Consider the following 26,563-nt stretch of genomic DNA (forward strand, 5'->3'; position numbering starts at 1 on the left):
TGAGAATCATTTATCTTAAACTAAAAGGTCTCGATAGAAGAAAAATTTGATGAAACATTCTTGTCAATACGGTGCTGCTATCAAGGCAGTAGCTCATTTCCTCCCATTAAGATGAAGTGTCAAGCTGGAATGATCAAGTGTAGCTGACAAGGGAAGGGAAAATGAAGTGACCGGTCGAAGATCAGCCTGTTTTCTATAAACACAAACCTGGGCGTGATGCTCAGTTGAAGGGTGGGCAGAAAGCAACCCTCTGGTCACAGGGGTGTGTGTGCAGGGGTGAGGACCCTCAGAGGGAAGTGAAGGATGGAACACTTAAGGAAAAATCATAATAAATAAATCTTCATCCTGTGAAATTGAACACTCAATTTCCCTTTCTGGGTGGAGGAAAGGCTGTGAATTATCTCGCTTTTGCAGTCCTTTAGGGGAAAGACTAATGGCATCTATGCCTCGTAATGTTTAATAATTAAGGTTAAAAATTACAGTTTGGAGGTGTGTGGTGATTTCTTGCTCATGATTTCCAGGATGATTGAGAAAGCAGGGGCCAGAAGTTTCAGCAAAACCCCCAGGAATAGAGATCTTCCTTACAAGGAGGAACTCTTTGTCTCTTTTATATAAAAGATGCCATTTTAATATGCAGTGAGATGGAATTCCAGTGATCCTCCGGTTAGGCAACAACTGTATCAAAAGATTTGAAACTCTAGGGTCTACTGGCTAAACACACACATACACACACACACACATACACACATACATCTCTGCTGTACACATTTCTGCCACTCTTCTGTAACAGAGCTGATTTTAATCATGCTTTTATTTTAATTGGTAAGCAAAAATGCATTCCAGCAGGCTACAACGACTGAATTTTTAAAATGGATCATCTTGGACCCCTTCCCAACCTTACTTCTCGTCTTTTAAAGTTTTTGTGAAGGCAAGCAAAACAAACTGGCACTGAATTCATAAACTCAATACATTTCAGTTCGAAACAGCTCTTCACTGAATTTTTTGTTCTATTTTTACAAATCATCAAAATCTTTAGGTTGTAAGTACAACCTTGCGGGTGTGGAACGAATACACATTAAAAAATTAACGTAAAGCTAAAATAAGTTAAAAATCTACAAAACACACAGTGAAAACACTCCAGGACCTGAAAAATAGACTATGTCTGTATGAGAAACTACAATTTATTGTTTAGAGACCTAAAACCTCTGAAGTGATTAATGTCAACGGAATAAGGTAGCTAAGTTTATTCCCTTTAAACCTTCTGTCCCCGAAGTTACCTCCCATTCATCAAAAACACAGTCACAGAGATGAGACTTAAAAAGGATGTTGCAAAGACAGCCAATAAAATGCCTAATCCTGTATTTGCTATCACGTTTTCATTCCACTACATTCTCTCATACCATCCTCTCCCCAAGGGTTATACTTTAGGTAAGCAGTCTTTCTGTTAATTTTGTTAAATTAAAATATCAATTTCTTTCCATTAGCATAGAGGATTGTGCAATTTTTTTTTGTTCTTTAAAAGAAGAAGCAAATGTGCCAAGCAAATTTAAAAACAACTGGACACAGATCATAAAGAACTCCTACCTTACTAAGTTCTAGATAATTCCTGTTTTCTCCCATCACTGAAGACGCTGTCATTTTCCTACTGAGCCGGGCAGATTTACGTCCTCTGAATTTAAAAGAAGGAGAGGAAGATACGAGGGCTCCTGTGTGTGACAGTTTCGACTGGAACAAATGATTGATCACGACATTTTCACTAGCTGGGAAATAAATAAATGAATATTGTAAGTGGCATTAGAATCGCAATTTACGCAAGCACTAAGCTTACTCCTCATCCTAGCCCTCTAACCACTAAAATGTTCTGTGTGGGGAGGCAATCTACATTTCCTTCTGCCCTTTTTGTTTTTATTTTCCCCACTACCCATCACACCGTTTGAGGGATTTTGACTTTCTTTGCCCTCCACCTGGAGTCTGGATCCCAAACTCTTCCTGCACCCATCCTGCGCCCTGAAACCTTTGCTCTCAAATTCAGAGGCACTTGCTGCTCTCCTAATATCCAGAACCGGATAGGACCTGCTCAGACCTAAGAGACCTCAGTGCACTTGACCAAGTCATGAAGACTTATGGTTTCCATTATCAGCTCTCTGTTCCAGGAAAATAACTGCCAGGAGCCCACAGCCCCAGGAGGAAGCTCTCAGGGCATCTGTAGACATCGGGGGAGCCCCTGACTCACTCGGCTGTCTCTGCTGTTGGGGGAAGAGGTGCCTTTTTTTCTGATCCAGTTACGCTGCAAATGTGAAAGCAAGTTGGTAACTTTTAGATGTCAGGTTACAAAAATTCTAGTAATCCTGAGTCCATATGTCTTTCCTGACACCTCAAGGAGAAAAGGTTGCATGAATGAATGGATTTTTGGTGGCAAATCTGAACAGTCAAGTGAGAACCATGTCTGTCAGTTAAGGACCTAGAAGGCATGTTTCTCGTGTTATTTATATCTGTACACGGGCCGTGTTTAAGTCTTAATTTCCTTTTCTATAAAATAACCACTGAGGACCTACTTTGTGGGTTTCTACAAGAATGATGTAACATGGATAAACTGTTTGGGATCAGTCTCAGCCCACTGGACAGTCAGCAATGGCCAGAAGCAAAGTGGCTTAGTTTCTCCCATTTCCACACTCAGATTATTTCACTTGCCCAGCTAATATATTTATTAGCAGTGCATTCAGTGAAAAGTCACTGCACGAATTAAAAAAAAAACCATCGAGCCAGGAGAAAGGGACAGAGAAGGGAAGACACTATTATGGATTGCAGGAAGGTAAACAGGAACCTTGTGGTTATGGGTTTAAGTTTTGGGAATCACAATAAATTCATGATCTTTAATATACAGTTTTATATATGTGTGTATAAAATTTATATGTATATCTTAAATTTTCCAGTTCTGAACGGGTCTAAAAGCAGTGAGACTCCAGTTGCAGTGAGCTCACCCTGCCCCCATTTCTAAGTTTCTTCATATTATTTGTTTATAAAATAAGGCTTCTTGGGTAAGTGGCTAGTTTAGGATGTGAGGCAAGGTAGAAGATCTTAGAATATTTTGGAAAGCCAGAATGTAAAACAGTGCTAAAAAAAGATGAAAGAACCTGTCAAAAGATCACAAGAATCAGCATGGAGGGGTTCTCACTGGATAAGTCTTGGGCAATTTTATTATTAAAATGATGACAGTGATGAATTGTGTCCCTTAAATAAAATAACAACCCATGAGTCCACACTGATAATGAATGGATGGATGCATGAATTATCAGAAAGGAGAGTTCTTATAGCAGGATGTCATTGCTGAAGATGGGGTTAGAAAAATCACACTTTTGTAACCAAAAGAGAGATCACTGATTTAGGCAAGAATCATTGCCTCAGTCAAAACCAATGGGTGAAAGCTTGTGCTAAACACTTCTTTATAAATGACATCAGTTAAAATAGAAAACAGTGACATTAGGGAACTCTGAAGGACAGAGTGACCAAGGTGAAGGTCACCGTGAGCTTTGGAACACAACGCTAAGAAGGAAACATCATCACCTCCGTGGGGCTCCTGCCAAGACGGTGGAAACTGATTCCAACGTGAGGAGACAGCAAATAAGCCCACACTGAGGGACATTCTTTAAAAACCGGTCTTCCACTTTTTAAAATATTAATGTCAAGAAGAAAAGCTGAGGAAGTGTCCCAGATTAAAGAAGACTACTGAGAAATGGCAACTAAACTCACCAAATGATCCTGAATTGGGGGGGAAATCATTCTGAAAGAGATTTGGGGGATAATCAGTAAAGTGTTACATGAACTCTGAATTAGACACTGGTGTCATATCAATATTTAATAGTTTGATCATTTTCTGGGGTTATGGAGGTCACGTCCTTGGTCTCAGGATATGGACCGAAGAATTTGGGCAGAAAGACAACCTTTGGCCATTCTCCTGTGGTTCAGAGAATGTACACACATACACAGATGGGAAGGAGATAGCAAGAGAGAAAAAGGAAGAAAACGAAAAAAGTCAGTCTGGAAAAAGAGCATATGGGAGTTCTTTGCACTAATTTTGCGACTTTTCTTTAAGTCTGAGACTGTTTCAAAACAACACTGAAACAATAAACATATAACGCCACGACCTGTTTAACTAAATTAAAAATATTATTTATATTTTTATATATATATATATTTTTTTAACTAGTCCGTGGATGAATGGAACCACGGATAATACAGTGCAACAAGGCATTCCCGTAATTGGGGAAATGTCTTACTCAGTCTCTTGACCCTAGACCTAACTACGAACGGAAACACAACAGGACGGTGTCTATGCCCTCTCTGGATCGCAGGCTGGGACCGCGTGAAGGTCAAGGGGAGAGCCGTCGCCCTGTGATGGAGACATGTCTTCGCGGGACAGCGAAGCCCCGCCCACCGGCGGAGCGCGTGCGCGGAGACATCCGGCCTTGGCGTCGCGCCCAGGAACCTGGGGAGGAAGCCCCTGCAGAAGCGACAGCTCTGGCCTCCCTTCTCTATTTCTAGGAGTCGCCCGCAGCTGGCATTTTCCTGCAGGTCCCCATATGCACAAGCGGCAGTGAGAAGCAGCCCTCGCTGGGGTCTCCGCACAACGCTCTGGGCGCCTTCCTGCCAGGAAAAGGGGATGAGCTGACCGAGGTGCCCACGGTCGGTAAGCAGGAATGCAGAACTCCCAGCAGCAGCATCGGCGGTAAATCCCTTTCCTCTGCTGCTAAGCAGACTACAGAGTCTGGATTTTAACTTCTCTGCGTCTTTCGGAGTCAGGTGGACCTGGCTTCTCATCTCAGGCGCCCAGGGGACCCCTGCTGCTTTTCTCTTGGAGCTGTTGTCACCCAGCTCCCGTCTGCACCCGGCGGGGGTCTCAGAGACCCAGCCAGGTCGCGAGGATCCTGCCACAGACCCCACCTCCTTCCTCAAGCAGAGCTTTTGGATAATAGGATGCAAATCAGGTGCTGTAAGCAAAGTACTTAGCAAGGTGTCTGGAAACATTACTGTTATCTGTAAACTACACTTTCTTTTAATAACTATTTGCAGTGTCAGGACATTCCACAGATTCATAAAACACTATCTCAATCCTCCATCTTTGCTTGTATGACAGAATGGGCGAGCCACTGTGGCCTGGGCGCCAAATCCAGACCATTGCCTGTTTTTGTAAATAAAGGTTTATTGGAACACAGCCACATCCATATGTATTGTCTATAGCCACAACCTCATTATCATAGCAGAGTTGAGTCACTGTAACAGTGAACTTATGGCTCTCAAAGGGTAAAATATTTATCTTCTAGCCCTTTCCAGAAAGTGCTTGCCACCTCTTGCATGAACACATTGTAAATGTTATGCTCATGTTCAGATGTATCTATAGTCTAAAATATTTAAAATCAGATTCACCTGTTTTCTCTTGGCACTTGTCAGGAAGCATACACAAAAGAGTAACTTTAAAATATAAGGACTCTATTAAGATAAGCAGAATTGCAATAACACACGCTATCTTGTTTCCATTCTAAATATATATTCCTGTGCCAACTTTGAAAACGTGCTGTACATTAGATCTTCATAAAATATATGGATTAAACTGAAGTATGTTATAAATGAAAGTCCAAATATTTGAAAAGCAGAAGGAAGGTATTTCCAGTGATCATAAGATCAGTTATCTCACTCTTTTGTTTTTACACGGTATTATTCCAAGTCCATGCTTTTATCATCAGCCTCAGCCTTAAAGAGAACTCAGTAACCATACATCCTGAGAGGCAAGTGGAGTCGTTCTCCATGAAAAGCAGTAGATTGCAACTCTGCCATTTGATTTAAGGTAAAGATGTTCCTTAAGCCAGAAGTGATACGGATGTTTTGTTTCCAGCTCAAAGGCATCCAACTATTTCATGAAAGGCTATCATGTGCTTCCTTTCCCAGGAGTGATAAATGGCTTCATCTCATTTAGAGCAACTTAAAGCACAAAAGATGATACATTTTAATTCGTTGAAGAGGTTATTAGGAAAATGTGAATCACTGCAGAAGTGCTATTAATAAAATAATTACTAAAGGGGATAGAATTTATATGTCATACGTAGATCTGTATATGGGCATATATGCATATAAATATACTCTATATATATACAGTACATCATTTTACATGTACTATAGGGTTATAGATATATATATAAATATATGTATATAAAGTACTACATGTATAAATATGTATTTATAAAGTACTAAGGTTCACTAAGTAGCTATTGCCTATAAATTTATATTGCTATATACATATATGCATGTGTGCATGTATATATAAATTTGCACTCTCATTTTACTTTATAAACATCAGCTCTTTATATCTGAAAGTGCATAAGAATAAAATACCACCCTTAGGTGTACTCCCGAGTCATCTTAAGTAATGGAATTCACCCTGCTGTGGCCTAAATAACTCTGGAAACCATATTCATCTTCATCAGTCCGCACAGAAGAGCTTTTTTATATTCACACCACCAGAGTGGTAAAGGTGTTTTATATTTCTATCTGCTAAAAGCTTAGTTAAATTATGGTTTCTACTAGACTCCAAATTAAACTGTAACCAGAGTGTAGCGTGGCAAGACCCACCCCTTATTATTCCGGGCATCAGAATGCAAAAGATAATTCAGTTATCCTTAGCTGGTGGCATACTTTACAGGACCATGTTCAGAGCCAGGGACATAAAGAACGGGTGGCATTTTAACCATAGAGGAGGGAAACTTACTTTTCATTACAAATAGAAGATTCTGTGAAAGGGAGTCTTTATTTTTTTCAATTGCTCCAACAGCTTCATACATTACCTATAATAAAAGAAAGCAGCATCATTACTAATGGTTAAACATGACCGTGAAAGTAATTTTTTCTTTTAAGAACAATTTGACTCAGTGACAGTTTTAAATTATTCATAAGAGCAATGTCTTCAGGTCGTAAAGTTCTCACTCCAAGCAAGTTCAAAGCTCTCCTTCCCAGGCTCTTCTCTGCACACTGAATCAGGGATGCCTCTCCCGTTCGGATGGGCAGAGTCCTCCTCCAGTGTTGGAGAAAATGGTGCTGATTCACATCCCACTGTGGTCCCTTTGGTCTCAAAAACTCTCACCTGCTCAGAAAACTCTCTAACCCAAGTTAGAAAGGCTTCACGACACCTTGGGAAGGAAGCAAGTGTCACCTCAGGACGAGAAGTGGAAAGGCTTCTGCATTAAAAACTAAAAATAGAGCTACTGTGTGATCCCACAATCCCACTCCTGAGCATATATCCAGAGAAAACTCTAATTCGGAAAGAGACATGCACCCCAGTGTTCATGACAGCACTATTTGCCATATAATAGCCAGGATACGGAAGCAACCTGAATGCACATCGATAGAAGAATGGATGAAGGAGGCCTGGTATGTGTACACAATGGAATGCTACCCAGTCATAAAAAAGAATGGAATAATACCATTTACAGCAACATGGACGGATCTAAAAATTATATTGAGTAAGGTAAGTCTTTATGATGCTGAGAAAGATTCAAGGCAGGAGGAGAAGGGGACGACAGAGGATGAGACAGTTGGATGGCATCGCCGATTCCATGGACATGAGTTTGAGCAAGCTCCGGGAGTTGGTGATGGACAGGGAGGCCTGGGGTGCTACAGTCCATGGGGTCACAAAGAGTCAGAAACGACTGAGCGACTGAACTAAAGTGAAAATAAGTCATGCTTAGTCAGGCAGTCATGTTCGACTCTTTGTGACCCCATGGACTTCCAGGTTCCTCTGTCCATGGGATTCTCCAGGCAGGAATACTGGAGTGGGTTGCCAGGTCCTTCTCCAGGGGATCTTCCCGACCCAGGGACCAAACCTGCATCTCTTGTATCTCCTGCACTTGCAGGCAGATTCTTTACCACTAGCACCAGCTGAGCTAAGAGGTAAAGCCAAACGGATAAACAACTTTCAGATACTTCTCAATCAACTACCCAGTTTGGTCCTAGGCCAGAACGTGGCTTACCAGTATTAGAATGTGAGCTATGTATTATGTTATGTATTACACGGTGTTGAATATAAACAAATTTCTATATCATCTGGAGCAGAGGTTCTCAGCCAGGGGTGACCAGTTTCTGGAGACATTTGTGTTTGTCACAACTGAGGGGTTGGAAGGACCAGAATGCTGCAGACATCCTACAGTGCCCTGGAAGCTGCATGGTGAAGAAGTATCTGGCCCCAAATGACATTGGATTGGGGTTGAGAAATCTCAACCTGGAGCTTGGCTCCTGCATGCCTTCCTGATTAGAGACAGCGGTGCCTCATGAGACTCTGGACACCCAGCTAAGGCATCTATATCCGTGGGCATTTGGCGGGTTATTTAACATCCCAGAGCTGACCCTGCGGTGTAGGGTCCTCCTCTTCATGGCCCCAGTCTACAATTCTAGCCTCTTGCTTTTCAGGGGAATCTGACGATTCTGGATTGAACACACACACACACACACACGCACGCGTGCACAAGTGGATGACTGATTGTCTAAAAACTTTCCTTGTCTGTCTTTGCTTCTGTTATACCTTGTCTTCTGAGGGGCCTTCTCTTGTTTCTGGAGAGAGTGACTACAGCTCTGCCTCTGCAACAACAAGCCAAGTGTCTTGTCCTCCGGGCAGATTCATTAAATATTCGACGAAATGAACAAAAAGGTTTTGTTATAGTGACCATACAGCACAAAATCATGCTGCCTGTTTTTATTTTAGATCATGGTGGTTTAGTCGCTCCGTCACGTCCAACTCTTGTGACCCCGTGAACTGTAGCCCACCAGGCTCCTCTCGCCATGGGATTTCCCAGGCAAGAATACTGGAGTGGGTTGCCATTTCCTTCTTCTGGGGATTTTCCTGACCCAGGAATCGAATCCAGGTCTCCTGCATTACAGGCAGACTCTTTACCAACTGAGCTACAGGGGAAGCTAAGAGATTATGTTGATAAGTCATTAACACAAGACCCTATGCTCTAGGACGTCTCATGAATGGCATCCTGATTGTATTTGGATAGTTAAGAGAAAAAGCTAGAGGTCTCCCACCAAAACAAAAGCTCAAAACTTGCCAGTCAGAGTCTCCAACTGGCAAAGTAACATGGAAAAGATACTGAACAAAATTCGTACATGTGCAGACACTCAAGGAGGGCGGTTTGATGCCTGTAGGAAGCATGGATTGGGCAAAAGTTTTTGCTTCGTATAAAATCGATGAATCTTGAAGCAGGCGGGCTTCATTATTTTGCAGCAATGGGAACACTGCTTTAGCTCTCTGAGTGTTTCTCTTTGGGGGGACAAACAAGGCTGTTCTAGCTTAGCTGGGCCACTCGGGAGGGGAAGAGCAGATGCTGCTGGACGGCAGGAAGCAGGCTTCAGGCATGGGCCTTTCCAGGTCACGCAGCCCTGGCGCTCTGCTCTCAGCCCACCCTTCCCCTTCCTGCTGGTTTATTACTTAGGGGATGAAAGGAGAGAAAGCCTGAAAGTCACAAAAGACAGAGGCCAGGTTAAATGCTCTTTTCCACCCTCCGTCTTTACATAACTGAAACTCAGACTTGTTTTTTTTACCCCCTTAAGGATTCATGCTGTAAGTGACAGCATCCCTCACGTCTGTAACAGAGAATGTTATACGCACAGGGCCCCCTACGACTCTTTAAGGAAATTGTCATGTCGTCAAAGGTTTCCTTTCGAATGATTCTGTCCAGTAAAATGGCTCAAAGGCAACGGGAGGCTTTCCCCCACGTTTCAGGGTTAGCACACTCCTCTGAACATGCTGCTGGGGACTCCAGGCCGGGAGGATGGCGTGAGCCGGGAGCTGCGTGCTCCTGTTTTGGACGCACTCACTGTAGCACAAGAGCAGGTAAACGCAGTTCATGTGCTTGAAGGATGAGTTATGTTCGCCGTGTGTAAAGACAAGGGTCTACAACTTTCACCCTGGGTGTGAATCACCATCCATCAAGGTTCCTGGGCCCCTGGGTCCACCGGGAGAAGTTTACAAAAGGCCAGACCACACACACGGTCTTCCCAACTGGAGCTCGTCAAGCGCAGGCGCGGCTAATCGCCAAGGAAAACTGCAGTGCACAGGTGAGTGGGCTCCGAGGAGACAGCTGCAGCCAGCATCTCTGGTCTTAATTCCCTGAGTTACAGCAAGAGCGGCGGGCTTACCCGCCGGGCTGAGGAAGGTGTGGGCTCTTCCAGAGTGTGCGTACCAAGTCACTTCAGTCGTATCCGATGTTGTGCAACCCATGGACTGCAGCCCGCCAGGCTCCTCTGTCCATGGGGATTCTCCAGGGAAGAGTACTGGCGTGGGCTGCCGCGCCCTCCTCCAGGGGATCTTCCTGATCTAACCTGTGTCTCTAAATCTGCCTTGGCAGCAGGTTCTTTCACCAGCAGCGCCACCTGGTTAGCCTGGCGTCTCCCAGAGCGAGGCCCTGACTCTCCAAGTCTGTGGTCCCAGTCCAGCTCCAGACACTGGCACGCAGGCGGAGGGCTGTGTGAGGCCCAGGAAACAGGCCATGGGAGCACCCACCGGGTGGCCGATCCACCGAGGACCTAAAGTGTGTGCCTAGCGTGAGCACCTATGGTGTGTCTGGGACTCGGACTACACTCTCTGGTGTCGAATAAACATGCACACTCCTTGGACCCCACCCAGACCTTTTTTTTCTTTCTAAGATTTACTGATTTGTTTATTACTTTGGTGCTGCTCTAGGCCTTCACTGCTGTCCATGGCCCAGTTGCGGGGAGCAGGGAGGACTCCTCACTGCGGTGCTTCTAGCCGCGGTAGCCTCTCGTGTGGAACAGCGACTAGAGCATGGGCTGTAGGCACAAAGGCTTAACTAGTTCAGTGGGCTCAGTGGTTGCAACTTGCAGGCTCAAGCTCAGACTCAGTAACTGTGGCCCACAGGCTTATTCTGTGGCATGGTGGGGGTCCCTAACCAGGGGTCGAATCCGTGTCCCCTGCATTAGGAGGCAGATGCTTAACCACTGGATCACCAAGGAAGTCCTCCACCCAGACCTTTCTGATCATTGTTTAGAGGGGCGGGGCCAAGGAATCTGCATTTTTTAACTTACCCCCTAGCTGATCCTAGATCACGGTCAAGTTTGAGAATCACGGCTCCAGGGACTACTGACCTGATGCTCTGTGAACTCTGCCTCTGGTGTGGTGCTGGCAGGAGATGGGGCGTCTGGGGACAAGGTCTGCAGAGGATCAACACTTCCTGGGCATTTTAGATATGGAACAGCTACTAGAGCAGATATTTGCTGCTAAAGTTTAAGACTGCTGCTAAGTTTAAGATGAGAATACAATATAATTATGAAGTATCTGAAGTGAAGGTCGCTCAGCTGTGTCTGACTCTCTGCGACCCCACAGGCTGTAGCCCACCAGGCTTCTCTGTCCATGGCATTTTCCAGGCAAGAATACTGGAGTGGGTTACCATTTCCTTCTCCAGGGGATCTTCCCCACCCAGGGACTGAACCTGAGTCTCCGCATTGCCAGCAGATTCGTCACCTTTTGAGCCACCATGGAGGGAAGCTGGGAGGTGAAAATCGTGGCCAGCAAGCAGGCATCACCACCTCTGTTTCAGGACTATGATTAGCAAGTGGAATCAGGGTCATCACATTTAATCTGGCCAGTGTTGCCAGAGAAACAAGAAGAATCATGAAGCAGAGGCGGTCCGCACGCCTTTAAGGAAAGAGACGCATCCATCTCTACTGAGAATTCACATCTCTTCTACCAGTGAGAATTAGGAGGCTGTCGAAGGGACCCAAGAGGGAGAAGGATGTGACCTCGGGGGCTGGAATGGAAAGCGGGCGTTTGGATTCCAGGGTCAACAGGGGAGGGAAGCGCTGGTATTCCGTCATTAACTGGGTTTCTGGTTTTACCATGAACTGACAAGTGGGACTAACACGGAAAATCAGTTTCATTTATTTATTTACATTTTTAGAGTCAGTTGAGGGAGTGTCTGGAATTTAGTTTAGTTGAGCTTCTGGATTTGTGAACATGAAGACGCGATGCAAGCAGAGAGATTAAAGGCGGACGCAGAGAGGTGGAGCCCTCGGAGACACAGGCAGGAGAGACGGGAGCCAGTCCCACAAGAAACCGAGTCACGAGAGCGTGTAAACTCCCTGAGGGAGACAGAAAATACTCTCTTGGGAATCACCAACATTTACAGAATGGAAGTAAGTTCACTCGTCAAGTTCGTAATCCCCATCTCCACCACGATATTTACATGATGCAAAATATAATCCCTGGGAAAGAGATGGGATTAACAGCTGATAAAAATGGGAAACTTTTGACATACATTCTGGAATTCACTAGATCACATCAGAATGTCTAAAGCTGGATTTTAGCCAAAGAAATAAGATTGTTTGCAGCAGTCGTAAATGGGTCTGATAATTTTGCATGCCTGGTTTTAGCTTTCTACCGGAGGTTTGCTGAAGAAGTCTGGATTTCATGTGTAATGGTAAATTGATCTCTTTATAGCATCAATATTTGTAAGCAGAAGTTTCTATTTTTTTTATTTTTCCATTAACTGATTCCATCCAGTAGTTTTGCTTGCTTTCATTCTGATTCACTTTAAGTGGATATATACTACTCAAGAAAATAAGTTACTAGAAGCATATAGTATTACTGGTAAGTGTTTTTATCTAAACATCTAGAATCTGAATATGGGCACTGAATTGAGATGACCATATCTGAAATTTATGAACATGCTTCTTTGGTTCCTTTTGAGAAGAAAAATACTAATCAACTAACAATAAGATATCAATATTCTAAGAAATTCTAAAGTTTCGTATTTATAAATGTCTGTCATCCCATGAAGATGAAAGAACCAGTGAAACCTTTGAAAAAAAAAAGAAAACAGTGAGATTCCCTAAATAAGAGCCTGCATTTTTTTTTCTTCCTAATAAAACCCTGGATAAGTAAACATTTATCAAATCTACAAAAATTTACACCAAAGGTGAAACTGATACAAGAAATGGAGCACCAGGAGCCTGGAGGAGTTCATTCTTATTTTTCTAAAAGTCTGCCCAAGAGGTGAACAAACACAGATGTAAATTAAGCTCTTTCTGTACGGGTCAAAATATCCTTGTCAAATAACCTTTAACAGTAACAGTTTGGATTAGACCAGACAGATTTCATTGTTATGTCTGGGGATTCTGCCTGGAGAAAAGAAGGAGAGAAATAAAAGGAAGCTTCCTTGTTGATTAGTTCATCTCCTTTTTCTGCTGATTTAAAGGTTCACTTTCAGAATCGTCTTGGGCACATGGGGTCTCCCACAAATCTCTGGGGGTGAAGGCCAGCCAACAAGCTAGAGAATGCTCCTGACACAGGTGGCCTGGGGAAATTGAAGGGCCCAAGGCATCCTCCCCCCACCCCCCGGAAAAAAGTTATGTAAATATGTCTGAGGGCAAAGAGGTTGGCTGTCATCCATGTGTGACCCAGAATGTAATGTATGGCAGCCTCCGTGAGATAAAGATCTCTGCTTCTCAGAAGTCTGGGCAACACCATAAATCTCACCCGACATGTTTCACACTTAATTTATTCCACAATAGGGGTAGATTCTTTTCAAGGAGCAGGGGGAAAAAAATCACGTATTTTACAGACTGGCCACAAATCAGTCTCTCCGCCACATCAGTCCGATCAGCAATCTTTTAGTAATTGGGTTCCCGGAAAGGCTTGTGGAAATGAATGACATGATGATAAGGATCAGGGTCTACTGTCTGGGATTACGACTTTATCCATCTCGCTGGGATGTGACTTAGGGGGATGAAAAAGGAACCTCGGTGAATGCAGCCATGCCCCACCCACATAAAGATGTGCCTACGAGCACATCATATAATGTGCTATACCTTTTCCTCCTGCTGTAAAATGACATCTCAGAATGTGTATGGAAATTGCAGAGAGTGCTTCCATTTTCTTAAGGGAAATAACAGTGAAAGGATCTTTAAAAATCTGCAATAAAACTTCAAAGACCTTACAGGTGTGTGCTTGATTAAAATATTAGTCACAAGGCTAAATGGTAAAGAATGTAATTTTTTACAAAAATTGTCTTTAATCGAGATAGCATTACCCATCACAAAAATCACCAGGTAGTCGGTGAAAAACAGAATGTCACATTAACATAAGGTGAAACAGATTTCTAAATACTTTTTCTTTTAATATTATACTTTCCACAGACAGAGGAAAATCTCAATTTTCTGCACTAACCTTCCACTGAAGGCTTTCAAATGATACAGGAAGTGTAAGAAAAAATGACACTATGACTGTGGAGGTTACATATTCTTTATCATCTGCTAAAGCTGCATTAATACCATGATAAATAAAAACAAATATTCTAACACACCTAGAAACATCGATGTATACAACATGAGCATATGTATAACATACAAGAAATAATAAATATCTTTTCTAACAAATCAAGGACATTTACCAATAATTTAGAAAAGTCAATCGGGACTCTTAACATTCTCAGTGTGGCCAGTTGATTAGATGGCTCCTGAAATATGCTCATGACCTCAATATCTGTGATTGATGAGTTTAAAAGTTTGCTAAATATGGTGGTAATTCTGCATAGAAAGACCTTCAGCTCTTGTTGGGGAAATGTGACTGGTGTCTTTGACACAACGCTGCAAAACAGTCATCCTTGCATTGATTGCATGCTTACCACTTAACCTTCACTTGATCTTAGCCAAAAGGCCAAGAAGCGGTACCACTTAAACTTCAAAACGAGTTTTTTTGAGGTTCACTGCTCTGTTCCTCTTAATCACAAACTCCATGGATGTGTTAGCGGAGGGTCAGCGTACTCTGCAAAGTCCCAGCAATGGAGCCCCAAGCGCCCTGGAGCATCTATCCACAACGCAGATTCCATGAGGTGAGAGAATACAGACTTCACCACACACCACAGTGGAGAGAAAGACGTGGGGGCGGGCAGCAATGAGAAAAACGAGACACAGTGATGTGACCTTCTGGCCGGTAGTGGGTTGAAAGGTGTAACCCCTGCAAAATTCACGCCCACCCAGAACCAGAATGTCAGAATGTGCCCTTTTTTGGAAATAAGATCTCTGGATGAAATCGGTTAAGATGATGAGGTCCTACTGCATGGGGCGGGGTGGGGCTGGGGGTATCCAATGACTGGTGTCCTTAAAGAAGAGAAGGGGATACACAGAGACACAGGCAGAGAAAACCTCATAAGGACGGAGGCAGAGACCTGGCTGCTGTGTCCACAAGCCAAGGAATGCCAGTTGCTGGCAACCCCAGAAGCTGGGAGAGAGAGAGGCCTGGAACAGATACTTCTCAGAGCCTGGAGAGGGATCTGACCCACAGACACTTGATCTCAGACGCCGGCGGACAGAAGAGTGAGAGGATGTGTGTCTGCGGTCTGAAGCCACACTGTGTGGGGGAGTTTGTCATGGCACCCCCAGGAGGCTCACACACAGCGGTGCAGTATTTGCTAAGTCACAGAACACCCCCCATGGAAAATCTACACAGACGGTTGTGGTGGAAATGTTTCAGAGGCACTTTGCAACTTGAAAACGGCTGTGTAAGCATCTGGCATGCGTGCTGATGAGGGGAGAGAGAGCAGAGAAATGTGGACGAGGCCAAGAACTGTGGCCTTGGGAAAACAGGAAAGCAGAAAAAAGGGGTGTTCCAGGTGAGGAAACCGTGTGAGCAAAGAAAGACATGGGGAAACGCAGACGTCATTTTCAAATGAATTGGATGTAGTTTAAACAAAACAAAACAAAAGAAAACTACAGTGTTACAAATTACAACTCCTCACTACTTTTCTAATCTGTAAACGCTGAACCAAGGAACACGCGCGTTAATTCCCAGAGCTGCTGTAACCAACGGCCACTCTGGAGTCAGGCATCCCCACTTGGCGTCCTCGCTTCTTCCGGCTTCTGGAGGCTCCAGGCTATATCCCTTCAGTCCTTTTCTCTCTCAACTCTCCCTCGCCTCACGCTGATACGGACACTCGTCACTGGGCTTGGAACTCAACAGAGAAGCCAGGAGGATCTTCTCCTCTCAAGACCCTTGACTTAACTACCCATGCAAAGACCCTTTTCCAAATCACAGCCCATCTGTAGCCTCCAGGGCTGAGCGGCAGGGCCGGTCCTCTGGGACGGGGACACTCTCCCACCCACCACGCTTCCGTGTGCTTGGAAAGAGAGGGAGGCTGAAACACCAACACGTCACCTTAGGTAAGAGCAACATCACCCGCTTGGTTTTCGTGAATCATCAATGGGACACTTACCCGAGATCCCCAAAGGATCACTGCATGCCAAAAAAGCAACAATGATCACAACAGCATTCAGACAAAGACTTTCTGAGTAAACACCAAAGAGGACCAAATATGTGTCATACATTTGACAGCTATTAATCCTGATCTCCGTTTTCATGAATTTAAGTATTATTATTTCAGATTGCTTTACTACCTCTATTGATACTCTTTTCTCACATCAAAGTGTAAGGACTTAAAAACACTGTTTCCTTTTAGAGTTTAGGAATCACCTTCAAGAAATTCAGCTTTCCTAAGAGCCAACGTCTTTCGCCTAATCATAATTTCTCCTTCCTTCAAGATTCTTAATTTTAAAAACCAAATTAGATGCTCTTCTGGATTTAATGCTTATCCATCATTTAAATCACCAGAAGTTTAAGAGCAATCCCTAAAACAGGTGACCCTAATACGGTTTAAAATTTGCTGAAACAAATAACAACAATTAAAAAAAAATCCCACACAACTCACAGCTTGTTTAATTCAAATTCATGCTCACTAACGAGACCTTGTTAATATTTCATGCACAGTCTCTTCCCATTCACTTTAAAATATTTCTGTAACGGAGACTGGAAAATACATCATGCTCCTATGAGTAATGAAAAATTCAAATGTGTTTAGGGAAGATCTTTGGCTATAATTTAAATAATGTTGCTTAAACATTCCTAAAAGGCCTCTGAGCCTCTGCTCCAAATGAGATTCAGAAGCCTGGTCTGGGCTCCTACAGTCAGATGCGTGGGTCCTGGGAGCGGGCAGCTGGAGGCAGAATCATCACCAGCAGTGATGATCGCCCTTCCTGTGAGATGCAGTACGCTTCTACTAACAAAACTAGGTAAACAAGTCAACAAGTGGTGATGGGAGGGACTCTAGCACATCTGTCTGCGCAAAGGAGATGACAATCAAGCCCGAGACCCCCCAAGCCATCGAGGTCACCTTTGGGATCAACTCGGTCATCAGAGAGCTATTCAGGATTGCTCATCCTATAGTCCAAAATAGACTCTGCCTGCTGATTTTAAGCCAATTAGCTCTTTGTTACAACTTCTGAATTACAAGATGCAGAAATGTGCTTCTTTCCTTGAAAATGCAGTGCCTCAGAATTGAAGTATAGGCAGCTACTACATCTGATGATTAGAATGGCATATGGCTTGACATACTGCCACAAATTACATAGACTCTATGCTTCAACATGTGAATAGTCCTCAGGGAGTCCTTGGGCTAAGACTCATCAGTACATCTCAGTGAGATGAAAGACTTTCATAAAACCACAAAATTGACTCCAATTATGGAAAATCCTGCTTTAAAGTATAAAGGTGCTTTTACAGGAAATTTTGTGATTCCACAGGGTCTTAGCTCTGTGGCAATTAATCAATGGCTTTCTCTGCTTCGCTTTATGGCTCTCAGAGCTCAGTGATATAACTGTATCCATTCAAACTCTTCATTGCTTTTCCCCAGATTTTCTAAAAACAACTGAAATTTCATTAAGTGCTTGTGTAATACTTTTTGAATGCAAACATAAAACAATTAGCAAGCAAAATATTATTCCAAAGCTTGGTACCATTCAGTTTAATGCAATTAGCATTTACTGAACATCTAGTATATCCCCAATACAATACAAACAGACTTACAAGGCAGGTTAGGAGGGTAAGGTGTATAGTTACTGAAGATACCTTCCATGAAACTTGCAGAAAAATAATTTTTCAACTAAATCCTATGAATTCAATAAACTATTTTTTTAAATCATCAAATAATTCATTTATTCATCAAATATGTATTGACATATTTTATGTGCCAGACACTTTCCCAGGCACTGGGGATATGAAAGAATATAGAAACAAAGATAGTTGCTTAATAGAATGTCCATCAACAGAACAATGGATAAAGAAGATGGGGTACATATACATAATGGAATGTCACTCAGCCATGAAAAGAATGAAATAACGCCACTTGCAGTAACATGGGTGGACCCAGAAATGAGCATCCTGAGTGAAGGAAGGCAGAAAAAGACAAATATCATATGATGAACTTATTTGCAACACAGAAAGACAGACTCACAGATGTAGAAAACAAACTATGGTGATCAAAGCAGAAAAGGGCAGAGGGTTAAATTAGGAGTTTGGGATTAGCAGGTACACGCTACCACACATGAAAGATAAACAACAAGGTCCTACTGTATAGCCCAGGGAAGTATACTCAATACCTTGGGATAACCTATAATAGAAAAGAATCTGAAAAAGAATATATGTGTGTACATACATACACATAAATATACTTATGTGAAACTGAATCAGTTTATTGCACACTTGTAACTAACACAGCATTGTAAATGAACTACACCTCAATCATTCTTTTTTTCTGACTCACAAAGTTTTCTTGAAATGAAAAGTTTCCTCACATCTAATGGTATTTTATTATGCAAGTATCTTAGTTTCTATGTTCTGTAATAAATTCTTAATATAAAGAAAATATAGATCAAAAATCTAAATACAGGACTAAAAGATTGCCACTGCTCTAAAAATTTTAAAGGCTAAATATCTCAAATATAAAGACAGCTAATTTCTGAGAATATCCATTCATTATATAAGATCATCCACTGACTTCCTCCCCACATTGGAGCCATCACACTAGAACTTCTCCCAGAGTGTTCCTGCCTAACCACCCCGTCCAGGCACACTTCCTGTTGACCCCGACCTCTCCTTCCCTCTTGGTTTCCGTGATACTTTCCTTTCCTACTAATATCTTTCTCCTTCTTCTCCACGTCCAATTATCAGATACACATTTTCCAAAATATGACCGTTTCTAAAAACAACCAACCTCCCAGCATCATTTTCAACATCTCCTGAGGGTTTCCATTCACAAATCTCCAATTCAAAATATCTAAAACTGAGTATCTTTCCTTCCAAAGGAAAGATATCTGTCTTCTTCTCTAGCATTTCCCTTCTTGGCTGGCCTGTGACAACCTTCCATCAGTCAACAGGGTGAGACCCTCAGAGTCATTTCCAGTCCAATATTACTGTAAGCAAGTTAGAGCATAAACATTTGCCAATTTCTCTTTTCCTTACTTGACTGTGATATATTTGAGGTCTGTGATTCGCTAATGCCTGGGCTGTGGCCTATAGTAGCATCTCAGTAACCATGGTTGAAACCAACTGAAATACACTGAGAGGGAGAAAATAACTAGGAATCTCACCCCCAAACGGTTATTTGTACTACAGCCCAAACAAGGGGGCAAGTCTGGAGGCTACAGATTCGAAAGTAGAAGAATTCACTACAGATGGGAGCTGGACTGGAGGCTAAGTGGGATGTACATGTGAGTGCTGAAAGATGGATACAATTGGCCTTTGAGAAGAAGACAGGAGGGTATTTCTAGCTTGAGTGTGAGGGGCTTCATCTGGGGGTGCATAGAGAGCTGCAGAAAAACAGTGAGTGGACTGGAATAGAGCACCTGCCTAGAGGTTTTGTAGAGGAGAGCTGGGGCACATGAGCCTTGGAGGAAGTGACGGACCCACTCGGAGAAGCCCGACGTGAGCCTGGCCTCAGGAGTGTGACGTGGTTTGTGCAGGTTGGAGTTGGTCCGTGAAGGATTTGAAGCACGAAGCATGCTTTACAAACCTGGTTAGGGAACGGACAGGGATCTGAGAGTAACTTCCATAGGCAGACATGCTTCAGGAAAAGTAATTTCATACTAACAACTGTTGGAAAAGACCCTGATGATGGGCAAGCTTGAGGGAAAGAGCAGAAGGGGACGAAAGAAGGGATAACATGGTCGGATGGATCACCAACTCAATGGACATGAGTTTGAGCAAACTCCAGGAAATAGTGAAGGACAGGGAAGCCTGGCGTGCTGCAGTCCACGGGGTCACAAAGAGTCAGACGTGACTTAGTCATTGAACAACAGCAACAGCTAGTTTGAGGGTAAGTAAACTCAGGTGTCCAACCGGATTTTGAAAATATCCCGAAGTTCACAGCAGACCTTCTGTATTAAATCCAGCTCTCTTTTGCTCATATTGTTACAATCTGGCATGCAAGCTCAGTCACTCAGTCATGTCCCACTTTTTGTGACCCCATGGACTGTAGACAGTCAGTCTAGATAGTCGGTCCTATGTTCGTGGGATTTCCCAGGCAAGAATACTGGATTGGGCTGCTCTCTCTTTCTCCAGGGGATCTTCCCAGTCCAGGGATCAAACTTGAGTCTCCTGCATCTCCTGCATTGGCAGGTGGATTCTTTACCACTGCGCCCCCTGGGACGTCCCAAGTTACAAATCTGGAAACGTTATGAAACGAATTCTACTGCATGCTTCATCACCCACATTCTGAAGATGCCTAGTCCTTATCAGGCAAAAAGGAAACAGCTTAGGGAAGAAAGAGCTTGTGGGTTTTTCACCCAGGATCAATGATCAAGACTCTAAAATATCAGAATCTTAAAGGGTTGCCCTCAAGACCTTCAGTCCATGAGTGCTCAGTTCTGTGAACTCACCCGGCCCGCGTAGTGCATAACGGTGAAAGCTGTCCCTTGCTCTCGGAGGGCAAGGTTCCCATTTCCATCCTTCACAGGGGAGTAGACTGCATTTGTGTTTGAGGATTCTAGAAGACCGTGGAGCTTTTTGGGAAGATTTGGTTCCACTGACCAAATCATTTCACTTTCTTCATCCAATAAAGAGAGAAATCCAGAAGGCTTCTGAAAGTTAAAAAGACAGTTGTTTTTTTCCCTTCCATTCCTCCGTTTGCTATTTTCGTTATTGTTCACACATACCATTTACAGCCTCATCATGTCAATACAACTGCTCAGAACAAGAGTTTGTCTTTCAATACACACCTATTTTTGTTGTTCACTGTGTCCCTACCACCTAGCAAACCTCTGATGTAATGTTGACCCTCAGCAGTATTTTTTTAATCAAAAATTAATAAATATATAAAATAGCATGCTTTAACATCCTGAAAACACGGGAGTTGTTCAAATATATATTCTCATCTTAAGAAAAATAGAATTTCCAACCACAGAAAAGTTGTAGTTTTTCTTTCTGGTATATAGACCTATATACCTATATGCCTGCGTGCTAAGTCACTTCAGTCGTGTCTGTTTTCAGCCCCATGGACTGCAGCCTGCCAGGCTCCTCTAAACATGGAATTTTCCAGGCAAGAATACTAGAGGGGGTTGCCATGCCCTCCTCCAGGGGATCCTCCTGATGCAGGGATCGAACCTGCGTCTCTTAAGTCTCCTGCATTGGCAGGAGGTGGGTTCTTGGCCACTAGTGCCACCTGGGAAGCCCATAGACCTACAAATTTATGGGTAAACATGTGACTTTCACTCTATACTTGGTATGTCTCTTCACTGCACTTTGAGAGGGATCAAAGAGAAGTAGCAGCAGAAATATCCACTGTCATTTCCAGTTGGTAATGATGAGGGTTCCACTGAGATAACCATTCCAAAGATGACCCCCAAGGTTGATAATAACCAAAGAGATAGAAATAATTTCGTTCTGCTGACCACTGTTTTGCAGCCAAGGACACAGCAGCAAGTGAGGAGGAGGGCAGTGGTACTCAAGGCTTTCCACATATGGTAAAGTATATGTTATTGTCAACCCATTTTGTAATGAAGAGTTAAACTATATACTATGCATGTCATGGTGAGAGGGGGCTTTCTGGAAAAGAAGAACTTCTGTAATTAAAACACAGTACACTGACAAGTTAGTAACAGAAAGGAGACCCTTTTACATGTTATTAATAGGAAAATGAATAAACTAAAATAATTTATAAGTACACAGCTAAAGAATAAAGGGTAGAAAATCATATATTACTCTTTCCAATAGCGAAATGGCATTCGTTTTAAACAACGTTCAAGTGTTTTAAAAATATTATTTACAAATCTATATAATGCCTTATGTTAGTAGAGATTGCTGTTTATATGATAGATTTTCATTTTTATAATGGTGACACGGAGGCAAAGATTCTTGCTTTATAAGGTAGAAACAATAAAGATAAGCATAAACACCCACAGAGGCACTAAGATTATATGGCATGTATGTATATACATTTTTTCCTGCCAAAGTTTTCCATATTCAGACTTAGAACTTTGGAGATAAACAAGATTTTTAGAATTTATTTTATGATCTTGCTAGTCTGGAAGTGAAAGTCACTCAGTTGTGTCTGACTCTGCAATCCCATGGACTGTAGCCCGCCAAGCTCCTCTGTCCATGGAGTTCTCCAGGCCAGAATACTGGAGTGGGTAGCCTTTCCCTTCTTCAGGGGATCTTCCCAACTCAGGAATGGAACCCAGGTCTCCTGCATTGCAGGCGGATTCTTTACCAGCTGAGCCATCAGGGAAACCCAAGAATACTGGAGTGGGTAGCCTATCCCTTCTCCAGTGGATCTTCCTGACCCAGGAATTGAACCGGGATCTCCTGGATTGCAGGCGGATTCTTTACCAGCTGAGCTACCAGGGAAGCCCTGCCAGTCTTAGTACTATTTATAAAATATTATACTTGTACAATGGATATTGTAACTATTCCAAAAGGAAAGTTTTAGCCATATAACCGCTGTTGACTATTTTTATAACAAAATGATCTGATTATCTCTTGTTCTTTCAATCAATTGGTAATCCTTCAAGCACGCTTTCAGAGAAAGGTTGTATGCTCCTCAACTGACCCTGAATGATCATAAATGAATTAGAAATCGTCAAGTCTCTTACAAAATTTTCTTGAAAGAAAATTCTTTGTCTCCAGTACTTTGAAATGCATGCATCCTGTAAAGTATCTAATTATATTATATGAATACCTGGAAAAAAAAATCCAAAACGCCTGTCTGGTTACCAAGCGAATAAGCCGTTTCCATGGTAACTCCCTCTTGTACACAGTCTGTTTGCTCCTGTAGAAAAAGCACCTCATTGATGTAGTGGTGCATCTTCTCGTTGGTCATGTTGACACAGAGCTACGGTGGGAACAAGAAAACAATTCACAGGGTGACTCGGCATGCACACGCGTTATTCCAGGACATGCTGCAGACGGGCCAAGCGCTGCCTCGAGAATGGCCAACACCGTCAGCGCATCCAGGCGGCCCCGAGAAGCCAAAGTAGAGACCTTCACTGGATGCGGTTGACTTCACATGGTCTGATTATGCAGTTGAAAGTGAGCATGTTAAAAACAACAAGAAGTATAATTACAACATTAACTTACAAATTTGGGGTCTAAAATATACTTCAGTATTTAAAAAATATATTTCCAAAATGAAATTGTATTTGGGGCCTGGCCAACAAGTGAAGAGAAAAGCTCCATTTTAATGAGAAACCAGAGGAAGGAGGGGCAACTTTTGCCTCCTCATCTCTGTGGCAAAAAAACCACACAGGGTTAAAAACGATGGTCGGGGGTGACGGCCCTCGTTTCCAGTAGCGTTTCTTGCATCTCTGCTTCACAGTAAAAGATGGTTTCAGTAAATTTGGTGATAGTGAATGTCTGTAGACTGAATAAGTTTCCCTATTGCTTCAAGTACAAAATAAGACCTTAAAAAAAAAAATTAACAAGAAGGAAAATTGGAGATATTAATTCCCAAATAAATAATTTGAAACAAAGAAATATTTTAAAAAAGTGTGTCTGTCTGAACATCGCCTGGATTGTCCCAGCCCTGGCTGACGACGGAAGGCAGCAGGTGGACTCTGGACTGAGAACCCAGGGAGCTGAGCGTCCAGGGGCCTGGAGGGACCAGTGAGCACTGGGACCTGGTTCTGGCTATTTCGCTGTGGCCTCTCAAGAGGGGGCGGAGGGAGGGACCCACGGCATATGCTCATGCTGACTGTGTGCCCAGCCTCATCCTTGTATTAATTAATTAAACGAGGCTTTTTCTAAGCCCCTCCCCAAAGAATAAGAATGACGCCACACTGCTGCTGCCGGGGAAATCATTTTAAAATTGGAATAACTTGAGAGAATTTGTCCAAACTTGAAATCCCTCTTTGCATCACCTCTTCCTTCTACCACTCCATCTGGGATCTCTGAAATTTCTTGAATTTTCTTCTTTCTCTATGATTTGGCCAGTAGATAACCAGAGCTTTTTCTCTCTTCCTCCTGATGACTACATCTCATGAGATATATGCAAAGCTGGAAGGGTTTTAAATTTAAAACTGTTTCCTAAATAAACTCACAACTTTGCAGATCAATGCTCTGAATATAAAAGTATTAAAAATACAGTTGCTTTATTTGAGAACGTACCATATAGAACTAAGTTTCCACTCTTGGTTGTTAAGGCAAAAACATTTTGAATACAGATACAGACCTATAAATCTGCATGTGAGAGCTGGGAAAGGCAGGCATAGAATTCAGAATTTAAATATCATCTGAAACATATTTCTTTCCTGATACAATTGTGAAGTGAAAGTTGCTCAGTCATGTCCAACTCTTTCCAACCCCATGGAGTACACAGTCCATGTAATTCTCCAGACCAGAATGCTGGAGTGGGTAGCTGTTCCCTTCTCCAGGGGTCTTCCCAATCCAGGGATCAAACCCAGGTCTCCCACATTGCAGGCAGATTCTTTACTATCTGAGTTACCAGCGAAGCCCAAGAACACTGGAGTGGGTAGCCTAGCCCTTCTCCAGCGGACCTTCCTGACCCAGGAAATCGAACCGGGGTCTCCTGTATTGCAGGCGGATTCTTTACCAGCTGAGCTACCAGGGAAGCCCCGATTGTAGCTGACACAGTCTAGCACATTCATCCCCCTGACTTGTCCCATCAAAACTAAGTGATATCAATACATTGAGATCTATGTTTATCTTATCCATGCAGTATAAATCTCTGGGAATGATTCGGGAAAGACAAATCTTTCTCTGCAAAACTATGCAGCATCTGTCCTCAACAGTAGCTCACTGTGAAAGGAATATATTTTCTTGTCACTGTTATTATAATCATAAACGAAAAACAGAAATTTCTGAAAATTGTTGATAGAGTAAAAAACAAGAAAATTAAAAAATACTTCACTTTGCTTAAAATAATACTTTGAGGTGTTGTTCCAAACTAACAATGTGATAAACTCTTTTTGTCCTGAGATAATTTCTCTACCAAAGATTAATAAACGCTATAAAAGAAATTTCTTCAATTTGAAGTGAAATATTTACAGTAAATGTACAGAAAATAAATGGCTCCATTATGAAATGAAACCACTGGAAAAGATTCACTTTGATTAGATGATATACACAATTGAAATTTTTCAAACTTTTTGACATTAAAATATGCATTGAATCATCTAAGACAACACAAATAGATCCTACAGCTCAGCAGTTTGATTTAAAAGCAGTTACAGAAGGTGTGCTTAAATGTTATATATTTGAGGAAATAGATCGCTCAAGACTTAAATGGAGAAGCCACGAAAAACGACATGAAGTCCGTTACTGCATGAAAAAATAAAAATAAGTCTGATAAAGGATTCTGAAATAAGCCCAGCAATGGCTGATTCTCTGCTGTAGAAGTAACATCCAAATCATATGACACTTCTCCTGCCCCTCATTTTGAGATGCTCTAGTTAAAAATATTTAGGTAGATGTAGATATCTCAAACACATTTAATACAATAATTTTATATAAATTATATGATATGTATAAATTATACAATATGATAGCTCTCTTATTGTTGTGCATTCAGAATAGACTTCAGCTCGGTTACAAAAATTACTTTTGATGACAACTGACTAAATTCTCTTGCTCCTGACTGTTTATAGCTGACCACCTCTATATATACCCCTGGCTGCAGTGTTTTAACTGACTCAAATGCTTTTATAATAAAAACTAGACATTTTAATTAGTTTTGCTTCCTAACATTTAACTGAACTGAATATGGGTCTCAGCGAATTGATCCACTGTTTAGAATGACGATACCAAATGTGAATGTGGAGAAAGCCACGGTCATTCGAAAGAGCTGGAAAAAGGGCTTTCAGTCCTTTCCCCCCTATTTTTCTTTCCCCAGGAAGGAAAGTCTAAAATAATCTACCAAACTTTGGTAACAACAATAACAAAAAAGATGTGGCCTGTGTTTCTAAACAGAGGAAGCCAAATGAATGCTCCCCTGGTCAAAATGATTCATGAAACATACAGCTTCTGTCCCAAGTGTTACCATTTTGAAGCTGCAGTGTTGGGTGGGACTCGGTGACAGGGGGTGATCCTTACAATATATCGGAACTTTTAACTGTACATTGTGTTCTTTGTATTCTGGGGAGAAAAAAAATTTTTTTATTAAAATCCCAAGGAAAACTCCATTTAGATACATACTGCTGAATAGCCTGTGATTTCTGACTTGCA

General features: G+C 42.3%; 1 protein-coding gene across 3 annotated transcripts in view; it reads right to left on the reverse strand.

Moving 5' to 3' along the window:
* The window catches only part of MYO16 (myosin XVI), a 501,160-nt gene that overhangs the window by 134,590 nt on the left and 340,007 nt on the right, over nt 1-26,563 (reverse strand). For all 3 annotated transcript variants that reach the window (XM_043477832.1, XM_043477831.1, XM_043477833.1), the window contains 4 exons: nt 23,064-23,216; nt 20,767-20,967; nt 6,761-6,836; nt 1,585-1,760 (listed from right to left, as the gene is read on the reverse strand). In XM_043477832.1, the coding sequence (XP_043333767.1) occupies nt 1,585-1,760; nt 6,761-6,836; nt 20,767-20,967; nt 23,064-23,216 (606 nt within the window). The remainder of the gene's footprint in view (nt 1-1,584; nt 1,761-6,760; nt 6,837-20,766; nt 20,968-23,063; nt 23,217-26,563) is intronic.

The sequence above is a fragment of the Cervus canadensis genome, chromosome 9 (genome assembly GCF_019320065.1).
Source record: "Cervus canadensis isolate Bull #8, Minnesota chromosome 9, ASM1932006v1, whole genome shotgun sequence".
NCBI classification, from domain to species: Eukaryota; Metazoa; Chordata; class Mammalia; order Artiodactyla; family Cervidae; genus Cervus; species Cervus canadensis.